The sequence below is a fragment of the Fusarium oxysporum genome, chromosome 8 (genome assembly GCF_000149955.1).
Source record: "Fusarium oxysporum f. sp. lycopersici 4287 chromosome 8, whole genome shotgun sequence".
Taxonomy (NCBI): domain Eukaryota; kingdom Fungi; phylum Ascomycota; class Sordariomycetes; order Hypocreales; family Nectriaceae; genus Fusarium; species Fusarium oxysporum.
The window spans coordinates 509,245-526,592 of record NC_030993.1 but is presented as its reverse complement, the minus strand read 5'-3'; the positions used below and the strand labels follow the sequence as shown (position 1 = coordinate 526,592).

The 17,348-nt window shown below is 49.2% G+C and overlaps 6 protein-coding genes across 7 annotated transcripts; 4 read left to right on the top strand and 2 right to left on the bottom strand.

Moving 5' to 3' along the window:
• The first annotated feature begins 364 nt into the window (after window positions 1–364).
• Window positions 365–4,047, top strand: FOXG_18413 (calcium-translocating P-type ATPase, PMCA-type). The gene is made up of 5 exons (XM_018398488.1): window positions 365–1,818; window positions 1,863–2,900; window positions 2,946–3,047; window positions 3,096–3,209; window positions 3,258–4,047. The coding sequence occupies exons 1-5, from the start codon at window positions 478–480 to the stop codon at window positions 3,864–3,866; spliced, it is 3,204 nt and encodes a 1,067-aa protein (XP_018236527.1). The 5' UTR covers window positions 365–477; the 3' UTR covers window positions 3,867–4,047.
• Window positions 4,048–4,518: 471 nt separating this feature from the next.
• Window positions 4,519–7,503, top strand: FOXG_02825 (uncharacterized protein). Its single transcript, XM_018380291.1, has 7 exons — window positions 4,519–5,098; window positions 5,146–5,263; window positions 5,314–5,401; window positions 5,449–5,965; window positions 6,011–6,332; window positions 6,381–6,433; window positions 6,481–7,503. Exons 1-7 carry the CDS (start codon window positions 4,584–4,586, stop codon window positions 7,040–7,042), a joined length of 2,175 nt encoding a protein of 724 aa, XP_018236526.1. The 5' UTR covers window positions 4,519–4,583; the 3' UTR covers window positions 7,043–7,503.
• A 97-nt stretch (window positions 7,504–7,600) lies between these two features.
• FOXG_02824 (uncharacterized protein) lies at window positions 7,601–10,238 on the top strand. 2 transcript variants are annotated; one of them, XM_018380290.1, is made up of 5 exons: window positions 7,601–7,821; window positions 7,898–8,414; window positions 8,462–9,025; window positions 9,074–9,360; window positions 9,410–10,238. In XM_018380290.1, the coding sequence occupies exons 2-5, from the start codon at window positions 7,933–7,935 to the stop codon at window positions 10,045–10,047; spliced, it is 1,971 nt and encodes a 656-aa protein (XP_018236525.1). In that variant the 5' UTR covers window positions 7,601–7,821; window positions 7,898–7,932; the 3' UTR covers window positions 10,048–10,238. The 2 variants fall into 2 exon arrangements, with proteins under 2 accessions (XP_018236525.1, XP_018236524.1); XM_018380289.1 differs by having other exon boundaries at window positions 7,601–8,414.
• A 515-nt stretch (window positions 10,239–10,753) lies between these two features.
• FOXG_02823 (uncharacterized protein) lies at window positions 10,754–12,515 on the top strand. Its single transcript, XM_018380288.1, has one exon. It carries the CDS (start codon window positions 10,795–10,797, stop codon window positions 12,451–12,453), a length of 1,659 nt encoding a protein of 552 aa, XP_018236523.1. The 5' UTR covers window positions 10,754–10,794; the 3' UTR covers window positions 12,454–12,515.
• A 55-nt stretch (window positions 12,516–12,570) lies between these two features.
• FOXG_02822 (uncharacterized protein) lies at window positions 12,571–14,511 on the bottom strand. Its single transcript, XM_018380287.1, has one exon. It carries the CDS (start codon window positions 14,275–14,277, stop codon window positions 12,703–12,705), a length of 1,575 nt encoding a protein of 524 aa, XP_018236522.1. The 5' UTR covers window positions 14,278–14,511; the 3' UTR covers window positions 12,571–12,702.
• A 299-nt stretch (window positions 14,512–14,810) lies between these two features.
• Window positions 14,811–16,806, bottom strand: FOXG_02821 (uncharacterized protein; the record flags this gene model as incomplete). The annotated part of the gene is made up of 4 exons (XM_018380286.1): window positions 14,811–14,868; window positions 14,996–15,830; window positions 15,877–16,258; window positions 16,305–16,806. 4 exons carry the CDS (start codon window positions 16,804–16,806, stop codon window positions 14,845–14,847), a joined length of 1,743 nt encoding a protein of 580 aa, XP_018236521.1. The 3' UTR covers window positions 14,811–14,844.
• Between the last annotated feature and the right edge of the window lie 542 nt (window positions 16,807–17,348).

Here is a 17,348-nt window from a genome sequence, read left to right as displayed (position 1 = left end):
CATCGAGGGAGGCTGTGCAGATGCAGCAGAAACAAGATCAAGCTATGGCCAGAGCTCCCATCTTCATTTCCGTCTCCGATTACATAACTATATATCCTCAACCACTACCGTATTTCATTGGCTGTTGAAAAGAGCTCCCCTGCTCACCGGCGCAGATCTTAGCTCCATTGAGATCCCGGACTTCCGATGTCCGATGATATAAGCCATTGTTTCGTTTATCAGATCTTTTAGAGTTAATCCATTGGTGGGACTGTACACCTCCTTTGTTGGTACCGACAACAGCTCCCCTGTAGCTCTCAAACTAAGCTTTTAAACGTGGACGTGGAAAATGATGTTAGCTGAGTGATAGACATTAGATATAAAGTGAAAAACCCCACGTACTCAACCGCCATGACTCACCCATCGCAGCTCACTGGTTTGGAGCTCACTCATTCCTCTATTATACTTCTTTCGCCAAGGGCCTAGGACTAAGCTACCATGTCTGGCCATCTTGACCCAAAAGCCCTGCTGGATCCTCGTCAGCGATCCATCAGTGAAGCAGGTACCATCTCTTCAGCCGGAGACACCACTGTTGTTCCTAGCATCAACACCGCTGAAATTCCCCAATATCTCGATGCTGGCAACGAGAAGCGCTTTCCCCACGATCCCAACAACCCTTTCAACCACAGCCCTGAGGTTCTGAACCAATTACTCGACCCTAAATCCCTCGATGTCCTCAAAGGTCTCGGCGGGCTGCCGGGCTTGGCTCGCAGTCTCAACGTCGATCTGAAAGCCGGTCTTAGCGTTGATGAGCTTAATACCCAGAACTGTCCTCGCATCAAAGTCTTTGGTCGCAATCAACTTCCACCCAAGAAACCAAAGTCAATCTGGAGATTGGCATGGATTACGTTCCAAGAAGCGGTCCTCATCATGTTGACTGTCGCGGGTACTATTTCTCTTGCGCTTGGTTTGTATGAGACTTTTGGTGTTTCGCATCAACCGGGTGATCCTACGCCTGTTGATTGGGTTGAAGGAGTTGCGATTCTCGGCGCTGTTCTCATCGTTGTGGTTGTTGCTTCGCATAACGATTGGCAGAAGGAGAAGGCGTTTGTGAAGCTCAACACTAAGAAGGATGACCGAGAGGTCAAGGTTATCAGATCAGGAAAGTCGATGCTTGTTAATGTCGCTGATGTCGTCGTTGGCGATGTCTTGAACCTTGAGCCGGGTGATTTGATCCCCGCTGATGGTATCTTCATCGATGGCCATAACGTCAAGTGCGACGAGTCCACTGTCACTGGCGAGTCTGACGCGCTGAAGAAGACGCCTGGTGCGAAATGCTTTGTCGACGACCCTATGCGCACCAAGGAGCCTGATCCGTTCATTATCTCCGGATCTCGTGTCCTCGAGGGCATGGGGACCTTTGTTGTTACCTCCGTCGGTGTGAACAGCAGTTTCGGCAAGATCATGATGTCGGTCCGCACAGACATTGAGTCCACACCTCTCCAGAAGAAGCTCGAAGGTCTTGCCGTTGCTATCGCTAAGCTTGGTGGTGGCGCTTCACTTCTCATGTTCTTCATTCTCCTCTTCCGCTTCTGTGCTTCTCTTCCTGGTGATGACCGACCAGCTGAGGAGAAGGCCTCGACCTTTGTTGATCTTCTTGTCGTGGCTATTGCCATCATTGCTGTCGCTGTACCTGAGGGTTTACCCCTTGCTGTCACTCTTGCGCTTGCCTTCGCGACGACACGTCTCTTGAAGGAGAACAACCTCGTTCGAGTCCTTAGAGCCTGTGAAACTATGGGTAACGCCACTTGCATCTGCTCCGACAAGACAGGAACTTTGGTACGTCACATTCTCCCAGCACAACACGTCTGCTAACATCTTAGACTACGAATAAAATGACAGTCACCGCCGGCCGTTTCGGTTCCTCCAGCTTCACCTCCGATATCCCCACCTGGGCATCCAACCTCTCCCCCGAAACCCGCAAACTCATCACCCAATCCGTCGCCATCAACTCCACCGCCTTCGAAGGCACAAACGAAGGCGACGCAGCCTTCATCGGCTCCAAGACCGAAACCGCACTGCTCCAACTTGCCAAAGACCATCTCGGCATGCAATCCCTCTCCGAAGCACGAGCGAACGAACAAATCGTCCTCATCGAACCCTTCAACTCTGTCAAGAAGTACATGCTCGCTGTGATCAAGGTTCAGGCTGGATATAGGGTACTCATCAAGGGTGCTTCAGAGATCATGGTTAGCTTCTGCTCTACTGAAGCTAACCCCACTACTGGTGCTGTTGAACCGTTGGATCGCAAGGCTGCTGATGATGCGATCATGGCTTTTGCGAGGAAATCGCTTCGTACTATTGGGTTGGTATACAAGGATTTCGAGGAGATGCCTGATCTTGAGAACCTGGGTGACTTGACGCTTCTTGGTATTGTCGGTATTCAAGATCCTGTTCGAGAAGGTGTCCCGCAAGCTGTGCAGAATGCCAGACGCGCTGGTGTTGTTACACGCATGGTCACGGGTGATAACCTCGTCACAGCTCGGGCTATCGCCACAGAATGCGGTATCTTCACCGACGGAATCGTCATGGAGGGTCCAGATTTCCGAAAACTCTCTGAGGAAGAGCTTGACAAGATTATCCCTCGTCTTCAAGTCCTAGCTCGTTCTTCCCCCGACGACAAGCGTATTCTTGTCACGCGCCTCAAGGTCTTGGGCGAAACAGTCGCTGTTACTGGTGATGGTACTAATGATGCGCCTGCTCTCAAGGCAGCGGATATCGGATTCTCGATGGGTATTTCGGGTACGGAGGTTGCGAAGGAGGCTTCTGAGATTATCCTTATGGATGATAACTTTGCTTCGATCATTACTGCGCTGAAGTGGGGACGTGCTGTCAACGATGCCGTGCAGAAGTTCTTACAGGTATGTTTTATGTATTTGAGGTTTGATGCGTACTGATTTGTCAAGTTCCAAATCACCGTCAACATCACCGCTGTCTTGCTCTCTTTCGTTACGTCCATGTATGACGATAAGATGGAGCCTATTCTCAAGGCCGTTCAGCTTCTCTGGGTAAGTTAATCCATCTTGAGATGTCTTTGGTGGTACTGACCTCTGTAGATCAACCTTATCATGGACACCATGGCTGCTCTCGCTTTGGCCACCGATCCTCCCACTGACTCCATCCTCGACCGACCTCCTCAACCCAAGTCCGCACCTCTCATCACCATGAACGTAAGTCAACTCTCACCTCCCCTCCACGTCAACCACTAACGATACCAGATGTGGAAGATGATCATCGGCCAATCCATCTTCCAAGTCGTCGTCGTCCTGGTTCTCTACTTCGCTGGCGGCTCCATCCTCGGCTACAACACCTCCATCGCCGCGGAGAAGCTCCAGCTCGATACCATAATCTTCAACATGTTCGTCTGGATGCAGATCTTCAACGAGCTCAACTGCCGTCGTCTCGACAACAAATTCAACGTCTTCGTCGGCATCCACCGCAACTTGTTCTTCATCCTCATCAACGCCATCATGATCGGCCTCCAGATCGGAATCGTCTTCATTGGAGGCCGTGTCTTTGACATTGACACTGATGGTCTAAATGGTGTGCAGTGGGCTATTTCTATTCTCATCGCTGCGTTTAGTCTGCCGTGGGGTGTGCTGGTCAGGATCTTCCCTGATGAGTGGTTTGCAAAGGTTGTTTACTTCTTTGCGCCGCCTTTTGTGGCGGTTTATAACTGGATGGCGAGGGGCTGGGCGAGGTTCATGAGGCTGTTTAGGAAGATCAAGAAGGCGGATGATGAGGAGGATGTTAGTTCTTTGGAGGAGAGGGAGAGTAAGGAGAAGTCCTCTGGTGTTGGGCCCATGATTGTTGAGCCTAGGAACTAAGTCATGAGATAGTTGGAAAGACTATGCGGGAAAGGCTTGGGAAATTTGGATAACCAGGAGGATCAAAAGCAAAGGATGAGACTGGTGCAATATTTTATGGCAATGGCCTGGCGTTGATTAGAGGAACAAATAGCGATAGCACTTTCATTGAATGACTTTCAAACTTCAATTGCATCATGACTTCATCAATCTCGATTAGCCACTGAGATATAGACACTGTATGCCTATCCTATGGAGCAGTGGATCGAGACAAGGTCTCGCCCTCATAACGATGAATAGCCTAATACACAACCAGATAACTAGCAAACATAAATCGGGTCTAACTCGCACGATAAACACCTCAAAAAACAAGCTTAAACACAATAAACTCACGGAATCCTCGGGCTATTTAAAAAAGTTCCTCAACCCCGCATCATCATGATACGACGCTACGCGGTGATCGAGCCCCAACACGGAAGGTCAACCAGAGCCAAGCAAATCCTCGTCGTATGACGCAACATCTTATCGTGCACCTAATGGAAATTCGTGCTCTCGTGAACTCGACATTCCTCTTTCAGAGATGCGGTGTAAGCGCTAGCTTATCGTTACTGGGTGTAAGTGAATCCCCCGCACGAGATGTGCCAAGGATGCTTTGGAGGGGTAGTATAAATATGATGTAGTTCTCTGTTGTGTGCTCTGAAGTGGCTCGTTACGATCGTTGAAATAATCTCAGGAATCATGGCGAGGAATTTGGCTACCTGTCTTGTTGCTGCGGCGTGTGTATACGCCTGTCTCCCCGACAAAGACGAACTCTACGCTCTTCGAGCCCGTCGATCAGCACGCACCTCTCAAAGTCGTCATCTCAAACGCGATGTTGTAGAATATCCTCCCGTCCTCACCGATGTCGAAACTCTCCTTGTCAATTCCTTCGACAACAATTCTATCTCAGACTGGTCCCTCTACTACACCTCTGGTTATCGTCTTGCAGGCCATAACAGATCTCAGGCAGAGTGGACGCAGAAGAAGTGGATCGACGCAGGTTGGGAATCGTGGATTGACGAGTATTGGATCACGTATACGGAGCCAATTGAGAGTACGCTTAGCTTGAAGAGGCCTGATGGGAGTGTACATGATGTACAGAGGTTGGAGGATAAGTTGGATGTTGATGAGCAGACGAGGAATCCTAATGAGCAGGTTGCATATCATGCGCTCTCTGGCAGTGGGAAGGTCAATGCTGAATACGTTTACGTTGGGTAAGAACATTTCTGGAGTGGTATTGGCATTGCTAATGGGATGATAGACGTGGTTCGAGGGAAGACTATCAGAAGCTTAAGGATCTTGGTGTTGAGCTGAAGGGAAAAATTGCCCTGGCTCAGTATGGCGGTGCGAACCGTGGAGTCAAGATCAAGAACGCCGAGGTAAGTTTCCACCAACAGATGATGAAGAGTCAGATACTGATCCATAATAGGCTCATGGCATGATTGGTACTATTCTCTACACAGACCCTCTCGAGGACGGCGAGATTACAGAAGCCAACGGCTATCTTCCTTATCCAGGTCAGCATGAAGCATCCCCAGACATCAGCATATACTAACAGCTCTAGACGGCCCTGCTCGCCATCCCTCCTCCATCCAACGAGGCAGCACCCGCTGGGGCTCCCTCTCCTTCGGCGACCCCTCAACAATCGGCTACGCCTCTCTCAAAGACTCTCCCCGCGCCGACATAACCCCCTACGGACCCTCCATCCCCTCCATCCCCATCTCTCCCCGTGACGGCCTTCAACTCCTGCACGCCCTCGACAACCACGGCCTCTCCGCCGAAACAGTGAACAGAACAAACTACCAGGGTGCTTTTTCAAACGTAACGTATCATAGTGGTCCTGCACCGGGAGCTACGCTGAATCTTGTGAATATTATGGATACGAGACTTGAGCCTGCGTGGGATGTTATTGCTTCGATTAATGGCACGAATGAAGATGAGTATGTCATTATTGGTAACCATAGGGATGGGTGGACGGCTGGTGGTGCGGCGGATGCTGTGTCGGGTGGTGCGTTGCTTATTGAGATGGCCAAGGCTTTTGGGAAGCTCGTCGAGAACGGATGGAAGCCTCGTCGAACGATGTGAGTTCACCAACCCCGACCCATAATGAAAACTAACGAGTGCAGCATTCTAGCTTCGTGGGACGCTGAAGAGTTCGGTCTCATGGGCAGCACAGAATGGGTCGAGGACCATCTTCCGGAACTTATCGAAAAGACAGTTGCATATATCAACCTCGACACTGCTGTTTCTGGTCCACGAGCAGAGATTGTTGGATCAGGTGAGATTCAGACCATTGCTATTGAGACGATGAAAAAGATCATCTTCCCTGAGGGTTATGGCGCTGGACCGACGTTGTATGATGCTTGGTTCAATGCTACTGAGGGTGTTTTGCCTGCTATGGGCAGTGGTAGTGACTATGCTGCTTTCTACCACAACGGTATCACTTCTGTAAGTGTGACATGAGATATGATTGAGGGCATGACTGACTTTCGATAGCTTGATATTGCTGGAGGTCCTGGCCCCAAAGATACCGTTTACGCATACCATACGTAAGTATTCCATTGGGCTTACCATGACGCCAACTGACATAACTCAGTCTCTACGACACCCACCGCTGGATGACTGAATACGCAGACCCAGGCTTCCATCTCCACACAGCAATGGGCCAATTCGTCACTCTCCTAACCTACCACATCGCCGATGATCCCCTCATCCCCTTCGATCTCACCCACGCCGGCAGCGCCCTCCGCGACATCTTTGAAGATCTCGAAGAAAAGCTCACCGATCGCTTCCCCTCCTACGATCTCGATCTCACGCCCCTCTCCTCAGCAGTATCTTCCTTTGAAGAAGCAGGAAAGCGCATATCTACGTTAGCCAAGCAAGCGTTAGCCTTGAACGATACGGTTCTGCTTAGTGCTGTCAACGCGAGGTACAAGGCGTTTAGCAGAGGCTTTGCGAGTGAGGGATTGCTGCCGGGTAGGTTCTCGTTTTATAATGTTGTTAGTGCGCCGGGGCTAGATAGTGGATATGGTGCGGATGTTTTTCCGGCGGTGCAGGATAGTTTGGATCAGGGGAATTTGACGCAGGCTGAGGATTGGGTTGAGAGGAGTGCCAAGGCTGTGTTGAGGGCTGCTGAGATCCTCAAGCTGGGAGAGTGAGTCGCGGTTTGAAGCTGCTCACATGATGTATGGGTCTCACTGGGAGAAGCCAGCTCATTCCCTAAACGGGCGTCACATTTAAAAGCCTATTCAATCCAGTAAATTGCTTGCATTATGCTGTGCGTCGCTACTGTTGCTCGCAGATTTAAGCGATGATGCCACATCGTCTGCATTCAATGTCGATAAGCGACAGCACGTTAGCCTGGGGATGTGAATTGAACACGATGGCATCAGCCAGCCCCCAAGACCGTTACAAGCGCTGGCCCGAGAGCGAACCACAGGGAACCACTGGAACCGTAGGGCTGATCAGTTCATCAGTTCCATTTTCTGGTGCCTGGAAAACAAGCAACACAGCCCATGCAACAACGGCCATCATGAGCGAATCAGAGCTTGTCTCTGTCAAGGATCATCTCCAGTCTTACCCCATTCATACCAGCGTAGTGGACCAGAATAAAACGGCCTTGCCAATTAGATCAACAGTCTAGGACTTTTGGATGCAGGCTTCAGGCGAGGCAACCTGTGCGAGAGGGAGGGAGTGAGATGAGATGAAACGGATGTCCGACTTGCCTCTCTCCCTTATTTAATTCTGTTTCCATTAATATAACACTGCTTACGCCCTCTCTTTCTTCGGTTTCAGAGATCATTGATCATAATTACTGTCAAACCTGCCGGGTTAATTCACTCCTTCAATCGTCTTTTTTCCCTCTCAACGCTCCTTTGACCTTGTTTCATCTGTATTACAAGTTCGCATTAATTAACCCTTTATTTAATCTCACCCTGTAATTAACACACCCGAAACATGCCATCCTCAATGGCGTCAGCCTTTATGCACACCTAAACTAACAACGCCTCCAGAATTTCTCCATTTCTTTTTAAAACGCATCGCGACAATGGGAGATAATAACCACATTGGCGAAGCTGGTCTTCACCATCTTCCTCTGCGAATGAGAGATGCACCACTCTCCAAATTCCCCTCTTTAAACCAACGAAATGGCAAAAAAGTACCTGAGAGTTTACACTTCACCCCTGGGGCTTTTCGTCTCAGATCACCGACGGAGTCGTCGATGAGTAGTATTTCTTCAGCGAATGTGCCTGATTCTGCGACGACGCATTCGCTTTCTACGCTGGCGAGTCCGATTAGTACCACGTATGCGAGCTCGATCCAGGAGCAGTTTGCTGCTGCGACGCTGGATGGGTCACGGCCTGCGAGTCGCATCTGTCATCGGCATAATCCGTCGAGTGGAACTTGCTCGACGTTTGTTAATGAGGATGATGATGCGATTATTACGGGATATCCTGAGTTTGATATCAAGATTAGGAATTTGAACGAGGCGCATAGGAGACCTGTTGTTCAAGAGGTTAAACCTGAGAGGTGAGTCTCCCGATGCTTCCGTGCGATCGTGTCGCTTACGGTTACAGCCCCAGTACAGAGTCGTTTGTTAAAGAGGAGAGGGTTCTTACGCCAACGACAGAATCGCATCACACGGATGATGTTTCTAATGATGATGAAGATGACTCTGAAGATGTGTCGCAAGAGGATGCAAACTCAGTGCTCAATTACGCACTTCAGGTCATCTATGGCGTCGACCTCAACGACGTCTCAATTCCTCAAGACAAGGTCCAAAGCCTCGTATCCAACTTCACGCAAGACATAGGTCAGCATATTTGGCAATCTGCTTCAGATGGCCAATTATCGCACACAATGTCCACATCGAGCTCTTCCTCTACACCCTCCCAAGACGCTAACGGCGATCGTCGGGGCGGAAAGAGGAAGAAGCAAGGGAGACGTGAAGACGATGGCGATGAGTTCAGCGATGGTGAAGGGTCAGGATATCTGCCGACCAAGCGCTCACGACCGAATCCCAAGGAAGATGAGAATCTTCGATTGAGTTGTCCATTCCGAAAGCGGAATCCTCATCGGTTCAATGTGAGGGATCATCATAGCTGCGCAATGACTTATTTTCCCAAATTCGCTGAGCTGAGGTTGGTCGAATTCTCCGCCTCTACAAGAGCCCTGCTGACATTCTGAAGGCAACACATTGTTAAGCAGCATAAGCGCGACGATCCATCTGCTTTCGTCTGCGATCGCTGTAGTCGTGATTTTCCCACGCGAAAAGAACTACGTGATCATCAGCGTTTGCCGAAGGAGTACATGTGCGACATTGCTGATGCTGATGCCGAAAGCGGCATTGATCCTCAGACTGCCACAAAGCTTTTGAGTAGGAAGAGGGCGAGTGGTACGTCGCCTGAAGTTCAGTGGAAGGAGATCTGGAACATTGTGTTTCCCGATGATGATGATAGTGATGTTCGACCATACGGTAAGTAGTCGTCACTCGTAATCTTAGAGAATTGGGCTGATTTCAGCAGAATACACACCTGTGATCGAGCACTTCGAAGTCGAAGCCAAGTACCGCGAAGCATTCGACCAGCTCAAATACTCCCTCCTCGACAAAATCTCCAACCCCGCAACTCTCGAAACCCTCTCTACGAAATTCTACCAATGCTTCATCGAGACTCTAGACCAATGCATCGCCAACGCACAAAGCATGCCCTACACGAACCGCAGCAACAAAAAGAACGACATAATCCGCTCTCAAGTAACACAAAGCATTCGCAAACCCCGCGGCATAATGCCCCGTCCTGATTCCGGCGTTGTGATGGATGATGGGTCTGAAGAGAGCGGTAGTGTGATGCTCGGTCATAGAGATAGTGTGCGGACTGTTAGGACTGCTCTACGGGGAAGTCAGGTTCCTGAGACGGTTAATGAGGTAATTCCTGCAGCTGGGTTTGAGGAGTTGATGCAGCCGATGTTGGGGATGGATGGGACGGATGTGCAGGCTTGGAACAATGGGGTTATGTATCCGCAGATGATGCCCGATCAACTTATTCCCACGGGAGGTATGACACCGCAGACGGAGTATGTTAATTGGGGGCAGATATATCACGGTTTTGATACGCTGGGGAATGGTGTTAATGGGTTTACGGGGTTTAATGGACAGCAGTAATGAGGCTGGGCTGGGCCTGGTGGGCTAACACTTCTTGTATATGATTTTGTTTAGATGACGAGACTATGATCTCGGTAATCAATATGACTTACTTCTCACCTGATGGAACCATTATTATCTTCTCAGTCCTGGTTGTAAATACACGTGGTGCTATTAGGCCAGCTTTAGAAGAGGGCATCCAGAAATTTGACCATGTGACTTTACTTAGGTCGCTTCTCTTGTTCTATTAGGTTTTTAGAGTAGGCAACTTGGAGGTGCGTGAGCCTGAGACTGGATTCTGATGTGGCGAGCTGAAATATTCAGCCGTTCCAAATCAGGCCAACGGCAGCCACACAGTAACAAATAAAACACCACTTTGGAAGCTGAATCTCTTCAAGAAGCTAGCCCTAGAGTTGGCCTATGATCAGAGGGCTTCGAATGTGATAACTTTGCATTGACTTTCAGCTCCTCAAACTCTCGGACATGCAGCTGATCCATATAATGGTCTAGCCAGCTATAGATTCTGCAGTCCTTCGTTTTCAGAAGTGCCGAGTCGCTAGTTCGGCTGTGGCTTGCGTAGTCGCCGTATATCCATCCAATAAGGAAATGTAAATTCAGCCAATATGTCTCAGTCGACCTCCTCACATTCTTTGGGAAAAGCCCAAGAGAAAGCCATGAAACTGCTATAAGGCGACAAATATTGGCTCTTCTTCCCTCATGCGAATATAGTTTCTCCTTATGGCATAATACCTTTGACCATAGTACATTATGGATCTCCAGAATCTGTCCGCAGCAGAGCTCGTTCAAAAGTTCGACCATGATCGAACAAACACTGCTCTCGCTGAGGAAGTGCACCGTCGCACAATCGACCCTTCCCTGAACGGAGATTTATTCCAAGAGATAAAGAATCTCAAAGATTCCATTGAGGGGGTTTCCAAGCCTGGCAAAGAACTCTTCAGACCTCGCCCTCCCCCCAAGGGCTCGTGGGCCAATTGCATCGGCCAGCAACTATGCACACCCAAGTCCTTACGCTATCCAAAGGGTCTATCGGACCTCGTCCAAGCTGTCAAAGATGGACGGGAGCAGAAACTTAATGTCAGGGCTGTTGGCTCGGGGCATTCGTTCTCGGATATTTGTCCTACTGATGGGATTTTGCTTGATCCACATGGCATGAATAAGTTCTTAAAGTTGAACTCTGAGACTTTGAAAGAACCTTCTAAAGCTTCAGACCACGTGTTGGTTGAGAGTGGTATCACGATCAAGGATTTGAACTCCCAGCTTGATAAGATGGGGAAAGCTCTTGCGACGATGGGAGCGTATGATGGACAGACTCTTGTCGGAGCTATAACAACTGGCACTCATGGCAGTGGTAAAGACTCTGGAAATCTTGCCAGCCTCGTTCGAGCTATTATCTTTGTCTCTGAGACCGGAAAGGTTTATCAGATTGAGCCAAAGGATGGCGTCACGGATCCTGCCAAGTTTATCCCGGGCGATGCTCAGGAGCTCAAGCAGGATGATGATTGGTTCCAAGCTGCACTTATCGCAATGGGCTGTCTAGGTCTTGTCTACTCTTACATCATTGAAGTGGTACCCACGTTCTTCCTTAGCGAAGTCCGGTCATTGACGACTTGGCAAGACTATAAGACCCAACTTGCAGGTGGCCTTGCTTCTGCTCCTTTGCAGAATCACTACTTCGAGATCGACTTGAACCCTTATGAAACACTTGGCCGCAACATCGCCGTTACCACCATCCGCACATGCTCAAAGGCTACAAAGCGCGAAGGCGGCCGTGGCTTCGATAACTGGCTCGCAGGCCTCCTCGCCCAACACCACTGGGTCGAAGACATCCTCGTCTGGATCCTCAACCGCTGGCCGCTTCACAGCCCGGGCATCATAACCACCGCCATGAAAAGCCTCCCCGTAAAGCACTACATCGACAAGAGTTTCAAAGTTCTCAACATCGGCGCCGTCGACGACGTAAAAGCCTACGCCATGGAGCTATCCTTCGACGCCAACCAAGACATAGTCTCCATCGTCGATCGCATCCTCGCACTATTCCAAAAAGCAGCTAGTGAGAAACAGTGGTTTCTTGCTGGGCCGTTTGCTTTGAGGTTTGTTAAAGAGTCTGTTGCGTTTTTGGCTCCGCAGCAGGGGAGGACGACGATGATGGTTGAGATGGATATGTTGTTTGGGGTTAAGACGGGGGAGGAGTTGTTGAAGTTTATGAGGGAGGAGTTGTGTAGTGGGGAGGATGGGAGGGGCGTTAGGGTTCACTGGGGGTTGGATTTGGATACTGTTAAGAAGGGGGACTTGGAAAATATGTATCCTGAGTCGGAGAAGTGGTTGGTTGTTTATAGGGAGTTGAACTCGACGGGAATTTGGAATAGTCCTTTCACGGAGCGTCTGGGGATTTCTATGCCTATGTAATTAGCACATCTTTTGAATTTCAAATTTTCATATCTGCTTTCTTTAACTCTGAACGATTGTCAAAGGGCAAGGAGCGTGTTCTCAGATCCTATGTTGTTTGTAGGACATTGAGGATACGGGATATCTAATAATGCTGCTCCAAGCTCATTAAAGCAGAAACCAAGAAACGAGATGTGGATAATATTTGTCTGGAAGGTTTGTTTACACTTTCCTATCTAACAACGCAACATTTATGGTTACAGCCACTTCTCATTTGCGATATGAAGTATCAGAGCCTCCATCACTATCCTCATCCTCTTCAGAGTCTGTGACTTCCTTTACAGACTCGGGGGCTTCTTCAACTACAATATTCTTCTGCTTCAGAGCATCTTGTACCCACTCATCAACAGCAGCAAGGGCACCATCGGGGTCTTCCTGATGCGTGAGTAAGAACCCCTGAATAGCTGCGGGACTAAGAGAAAGATTTGGAATCTTTGCCTTAAACTCCCTCGCCTGCTCCTGCAGAGACTTCACTGCCTTCTTTTCCGACTCATGGTCCACGTCTGGGGCGTCGAACATTTGAGTGAAGAGCGCTTCGGCTGCTTCTGATGTAGCGAGCTGGAAGTTGATGGTAAAATCGATTCTGCCTGGTCGAATGAGAGCAGGATCAATGTTTTCGGTGTGATTTGAAGTCATGACGAGAACGCGTCCTTCTTGAGCAGCTGCACCGTCGATTATGTTTAGTAGACCGGAAAGTGAGAGACGTTCTGCACTCTTCTTCTTTCGTCCTCGCGACCCCATAGTCGCTGTATCTGCACCACGTCTCTGAGCTAATCCTGTAGCGTCAATGTCCTCGAGTAAGACCATGCAGGTATATGGCAGCTTTTGGAAGAGAGATGCAAGACTATCCTCGTTTATACGTGGGGAATTCAGGTTGACCATGTATATATCCAGACCCATAAGACCAGCTGCCGCGAGGGTCAGACTCGTTTTACCGGTACCGGGAGGACCAGAAAAGAGATAGCCACGACGATACGGGATGCCTCTAGTTGCATACCAATGCTTAGTCTGGCGATCTAGATATCTTCGGAGGTCTTTGATGAGTTTATGCTTGAGATGTTCATCCAGGGCGATTGTAGACATAGGTCTTGTTGCTTTCGACATGCATCGAGTCCAAGACATCTCATCTTCACTGTAGAGCTTGGTCGCGCGGAAAATACCAGTCTTTCCTTTTTGCTTCTCAGAATAGTCGACACGAGCGTTATACAGCAGCCGTTTGAGAACAGTGGCGTCCCGGCCAAGGCAGGATATAGCCAGTTTCTCAGGCTGCCGCGGTGTAGACGTATAGTTTGTACCCTCAAGCGATCTGGTAAACGCCAACATGCGGCCCTCATACCTAAAGAAATGAGTACCAAAAGCAGGCGTCCAGTACAGTGGTTTAGCATTATTCAGTGATGTCGATGATTTGGACCGCATCTCATTGATCTGTCTGCCCACAGGATCATCTTCCTCGTCATCATCGACATCAGGCTTGTCATCCTGCTCATCTGACCAGGTGAAAGAGGAGTTATTCAGTGCAGCGGAAGCTTGGAGGCGATAGTTATCCTGGGATATGTTGTTTCGGGAGACCCAGTTCATAAGATAGTTGTACGTTTCATCCTGGGCGTGAATTTCGACGGTGGAGATGAAGCGTGCGGTGATGGATTCGGACCAAGATTCGAGAGCGTATTTGATTAGGAAGGCGAAGGCGGCGAAATAGGGGAGATATGTCATGCCAGGAAATATCATCTCCAGGAGGCCGATGAAGAGGCCTTGGCTCATGATGCTGTCTTGTTGGTCTTCCATCTTGGGTGATGCTTTGCTGAATACAGTGAGATGAACGGTTCAAATGAATCAAAAACTCTGAGAAGACAGTCATTTGATTCTCTGGGAACCCTTTTAATTATTTGGCAACTATCTACAGGCTTGCTGCCTGGTTTCGTGAATGACATGCGCCGAGTTCACAGACCTGCCATGTTAAGACAGGTATACGGGAGAGCCAATCACGTAACAGGAAACCAGAGTCGATCCAACATTTTGAGATCCGCTTTGACCATGTCGCGGGGTTTGGGCAGAGGGACGCAGCTTTTTAATGGTTTCAAGCCACTCCGTATGAGTCAGAGGGCGATGAAACTAAGTAGGCACCTATGATGCTTGCGTAGCACCGGTAGCATCTTTTGATGTAACATTCCCCCACTGGGTCACCAGAGGACACTTGCACGTGAGATTCACTCAAGGCTAGGCCAAGTACCTAGTGGATTAAGCAGCGCATTGCAATCTATAAGGTTGAGTCTCATTGGTGAATGCTAAAGGCTGATATTTATACATAATATTAAAGTCTCATGTATTCCACATTAATCACCAACGCGTTCGTTAATATCTAGAACCGGACTGAACCTGCAAACTATTAGAATAAGCTCATAAACGTTGCTACAGCCACAAGTGTAAGACCAAGTCCTCCAACGTGCATCTCACTAGCAGCATTCCTATCATCCGCTGCCTTCTTCTCCGCGGGTTGTCGTACCTTTGTCAAAGTAACATTGAAAGCAGGACTCCTCACTGCCTCACTAACACCCTCCTCACCCTCAACAAAAACAAACAGATCAAGCGGTAGATAATCGTACACCATACGATCTTGCTGAAACCAGGTCTGGCATGTTCCATCTTTGAAGAACAAAGCGCTGTCGTATTCGGCGTCGGCGGTAGAGTTTGTACGGTCGAATACGGCGCGCCATGCTGTTTGACTCTTCTTGTTGAGGTTGCTGGGATATACGCGGGCGTCGACGTAGGGAGTCTTTGTGGAGGCGTTCGACTCGAGGGCGTTGAAGTTGTAGTTTCCGATGTTGTTGAGGACATCGAAGCCGCGGATCTGCCAGCTCTTGATCTTGAGACCGGGACCGCTGTCCATTGTGAAAGAAATGGTTGAGTTGGTCTCCTTGTCCTCGTAATCGCCTGCAAAGGCCTCCTTTGTATCATCACGGCCGACCTTTTCGATAGCGGGAAGGAGGTTTTGGAGAACAGCGCTGAGGATGGTGCCGGTGACGTAGGGGTTTGCAGTAGCTTCGAGACCGCCGGACATAATGGAGATGACAATGTCGTAGTCGGGAATAAGGACGGTTTGGGAGTGGTAGAGACCGAGATCACCGCTCTTGGTGTAGATGTCGATAAGACGGCCATCGGAGGTGATGTTGTCGCCGCGAAGGATCTCCCAAGGACCACCGACTTGGTAGCCCCATGAAGCGGTGTTGGTCTCGGGCTTCATCCACTTGCGGGTTTGAACGGGGGTGAGGAACTTGTTGCTGAGGATACCATCGGCGAGGAGAAGCATGTCAGATACGGAAGAGAACATGCCACCAGCGCTAGAAACAGTCAGTGAGAACAGAAGGGGAAGTACATGTGACTTACGAATCAAAGACAGCGAGAGTAGCATTCCAGGTAGGCTCCTTTTCAGGAATGAAGAGATCATCCGTGGGAGGAGTTTTGTCGACATAGGTATGCTTCATACCAACAACATCAAGGATATCGCGCTTGATAACATCCTCAAAAGGCATGTCCTCAGCAGCTTCAATGACAAGCCCAAGAAGAGCATGGCCAATGTTGGAGTAGATAGGGTTGGTAAAAGGGGCATAAACCGGAGGTCGAAGGTTGACCTGCTCAAGAAGATCCTTTCTAGTACAAGGAGTAGTCTTAGGAAGACCAGAGCAGTTAGGTTTCTCGCTTTTCGGGACCTCAGGAAGACCGAAGGGCTGCCATGGGTCGGAACCGAAGATTGCAAGATCCTGGGCCACTTTTCACAGTTAGACGTGGAAGTTGAGGGTGAGAAGGCGACTTACTATCAACGCCAACACCTGAAAGATGACTCGCGAGTGATCCAACGGTGATATCCTCCCACTTCAACGAAAAGATATCATCATCCCCAGCCGTCTTATTCAACTCGGGCAAATACTTCAACACCGAAGCCTCCAAATCAATCTTATCACTAATATGCGCCGCCAAAGCCGTGAAAAGCTTTGAACCACTAGCAATGCGAAAGACAGTATCTTCATCTACTTTATCAGTGCCCTCGCCGGGGTTTGGCGGTGTCCACTGATACGTAAATAAAGGTTCATCCTCATGAAGGGACTTGACACCAATGGAGAGGGCTGAAGTGTTGAATTGAGCGCCAATTTGAGCATCGAGACCTGCTTTGAGAAGGGATCCTGCTTTCTTAACGAGGGTGCTTTGGGAGGGGGATTGTGGTGCTGGGAAGACGGCGCCGAGGGGTGGACAGGCTTTTGCGTCGATGAGGGTGAAGGATGCAGCAGCTACAGCTGCGATTTTTGAAAGAGAGGGCATTATGAAAAGAATGAGATGTCAACGAAGGATGAGTAGAGATATCATTGATACGTCGGACGTCGTCACTTATATACACCTCACATCAGCTTGAAGATCTTGAGCTTATTTCAATCTCGGATTCCAATACGTAAATCCTCCCAGTCTCAAGGCTGAAAAATCTCACTATATTTCGTGTATAGCATCACTACGAATTTTGGCTTTAATCTCGGACAGTGAATGCGAGCCAGAGACACGTCCGAATGAGGAAATTGAACTGTTTTGGAAGGATTTAGCGTCTGACTGCGCCTACGATTTGAGTCCGAGGTTTGAGTCCGAGCGGACCAATTAGGGAAGAGGGGGAATTGCGTGGAAGGATTGGAGATATGGTGGGGTCTGTTGTAAGGCTGAGGCGCTGGGGGCTGATCTGAGGGGAGTGGTTATCGTGGATATTGACAGCCGTTGGGTTTCGTTTCTTCTTTTTTAGTTCTAGGTTTGGCGGCTCCATATGACGTTTAAGTTTATGCGTATTGACTCTCCATAGCATGTGGTCTGACAGACATCCA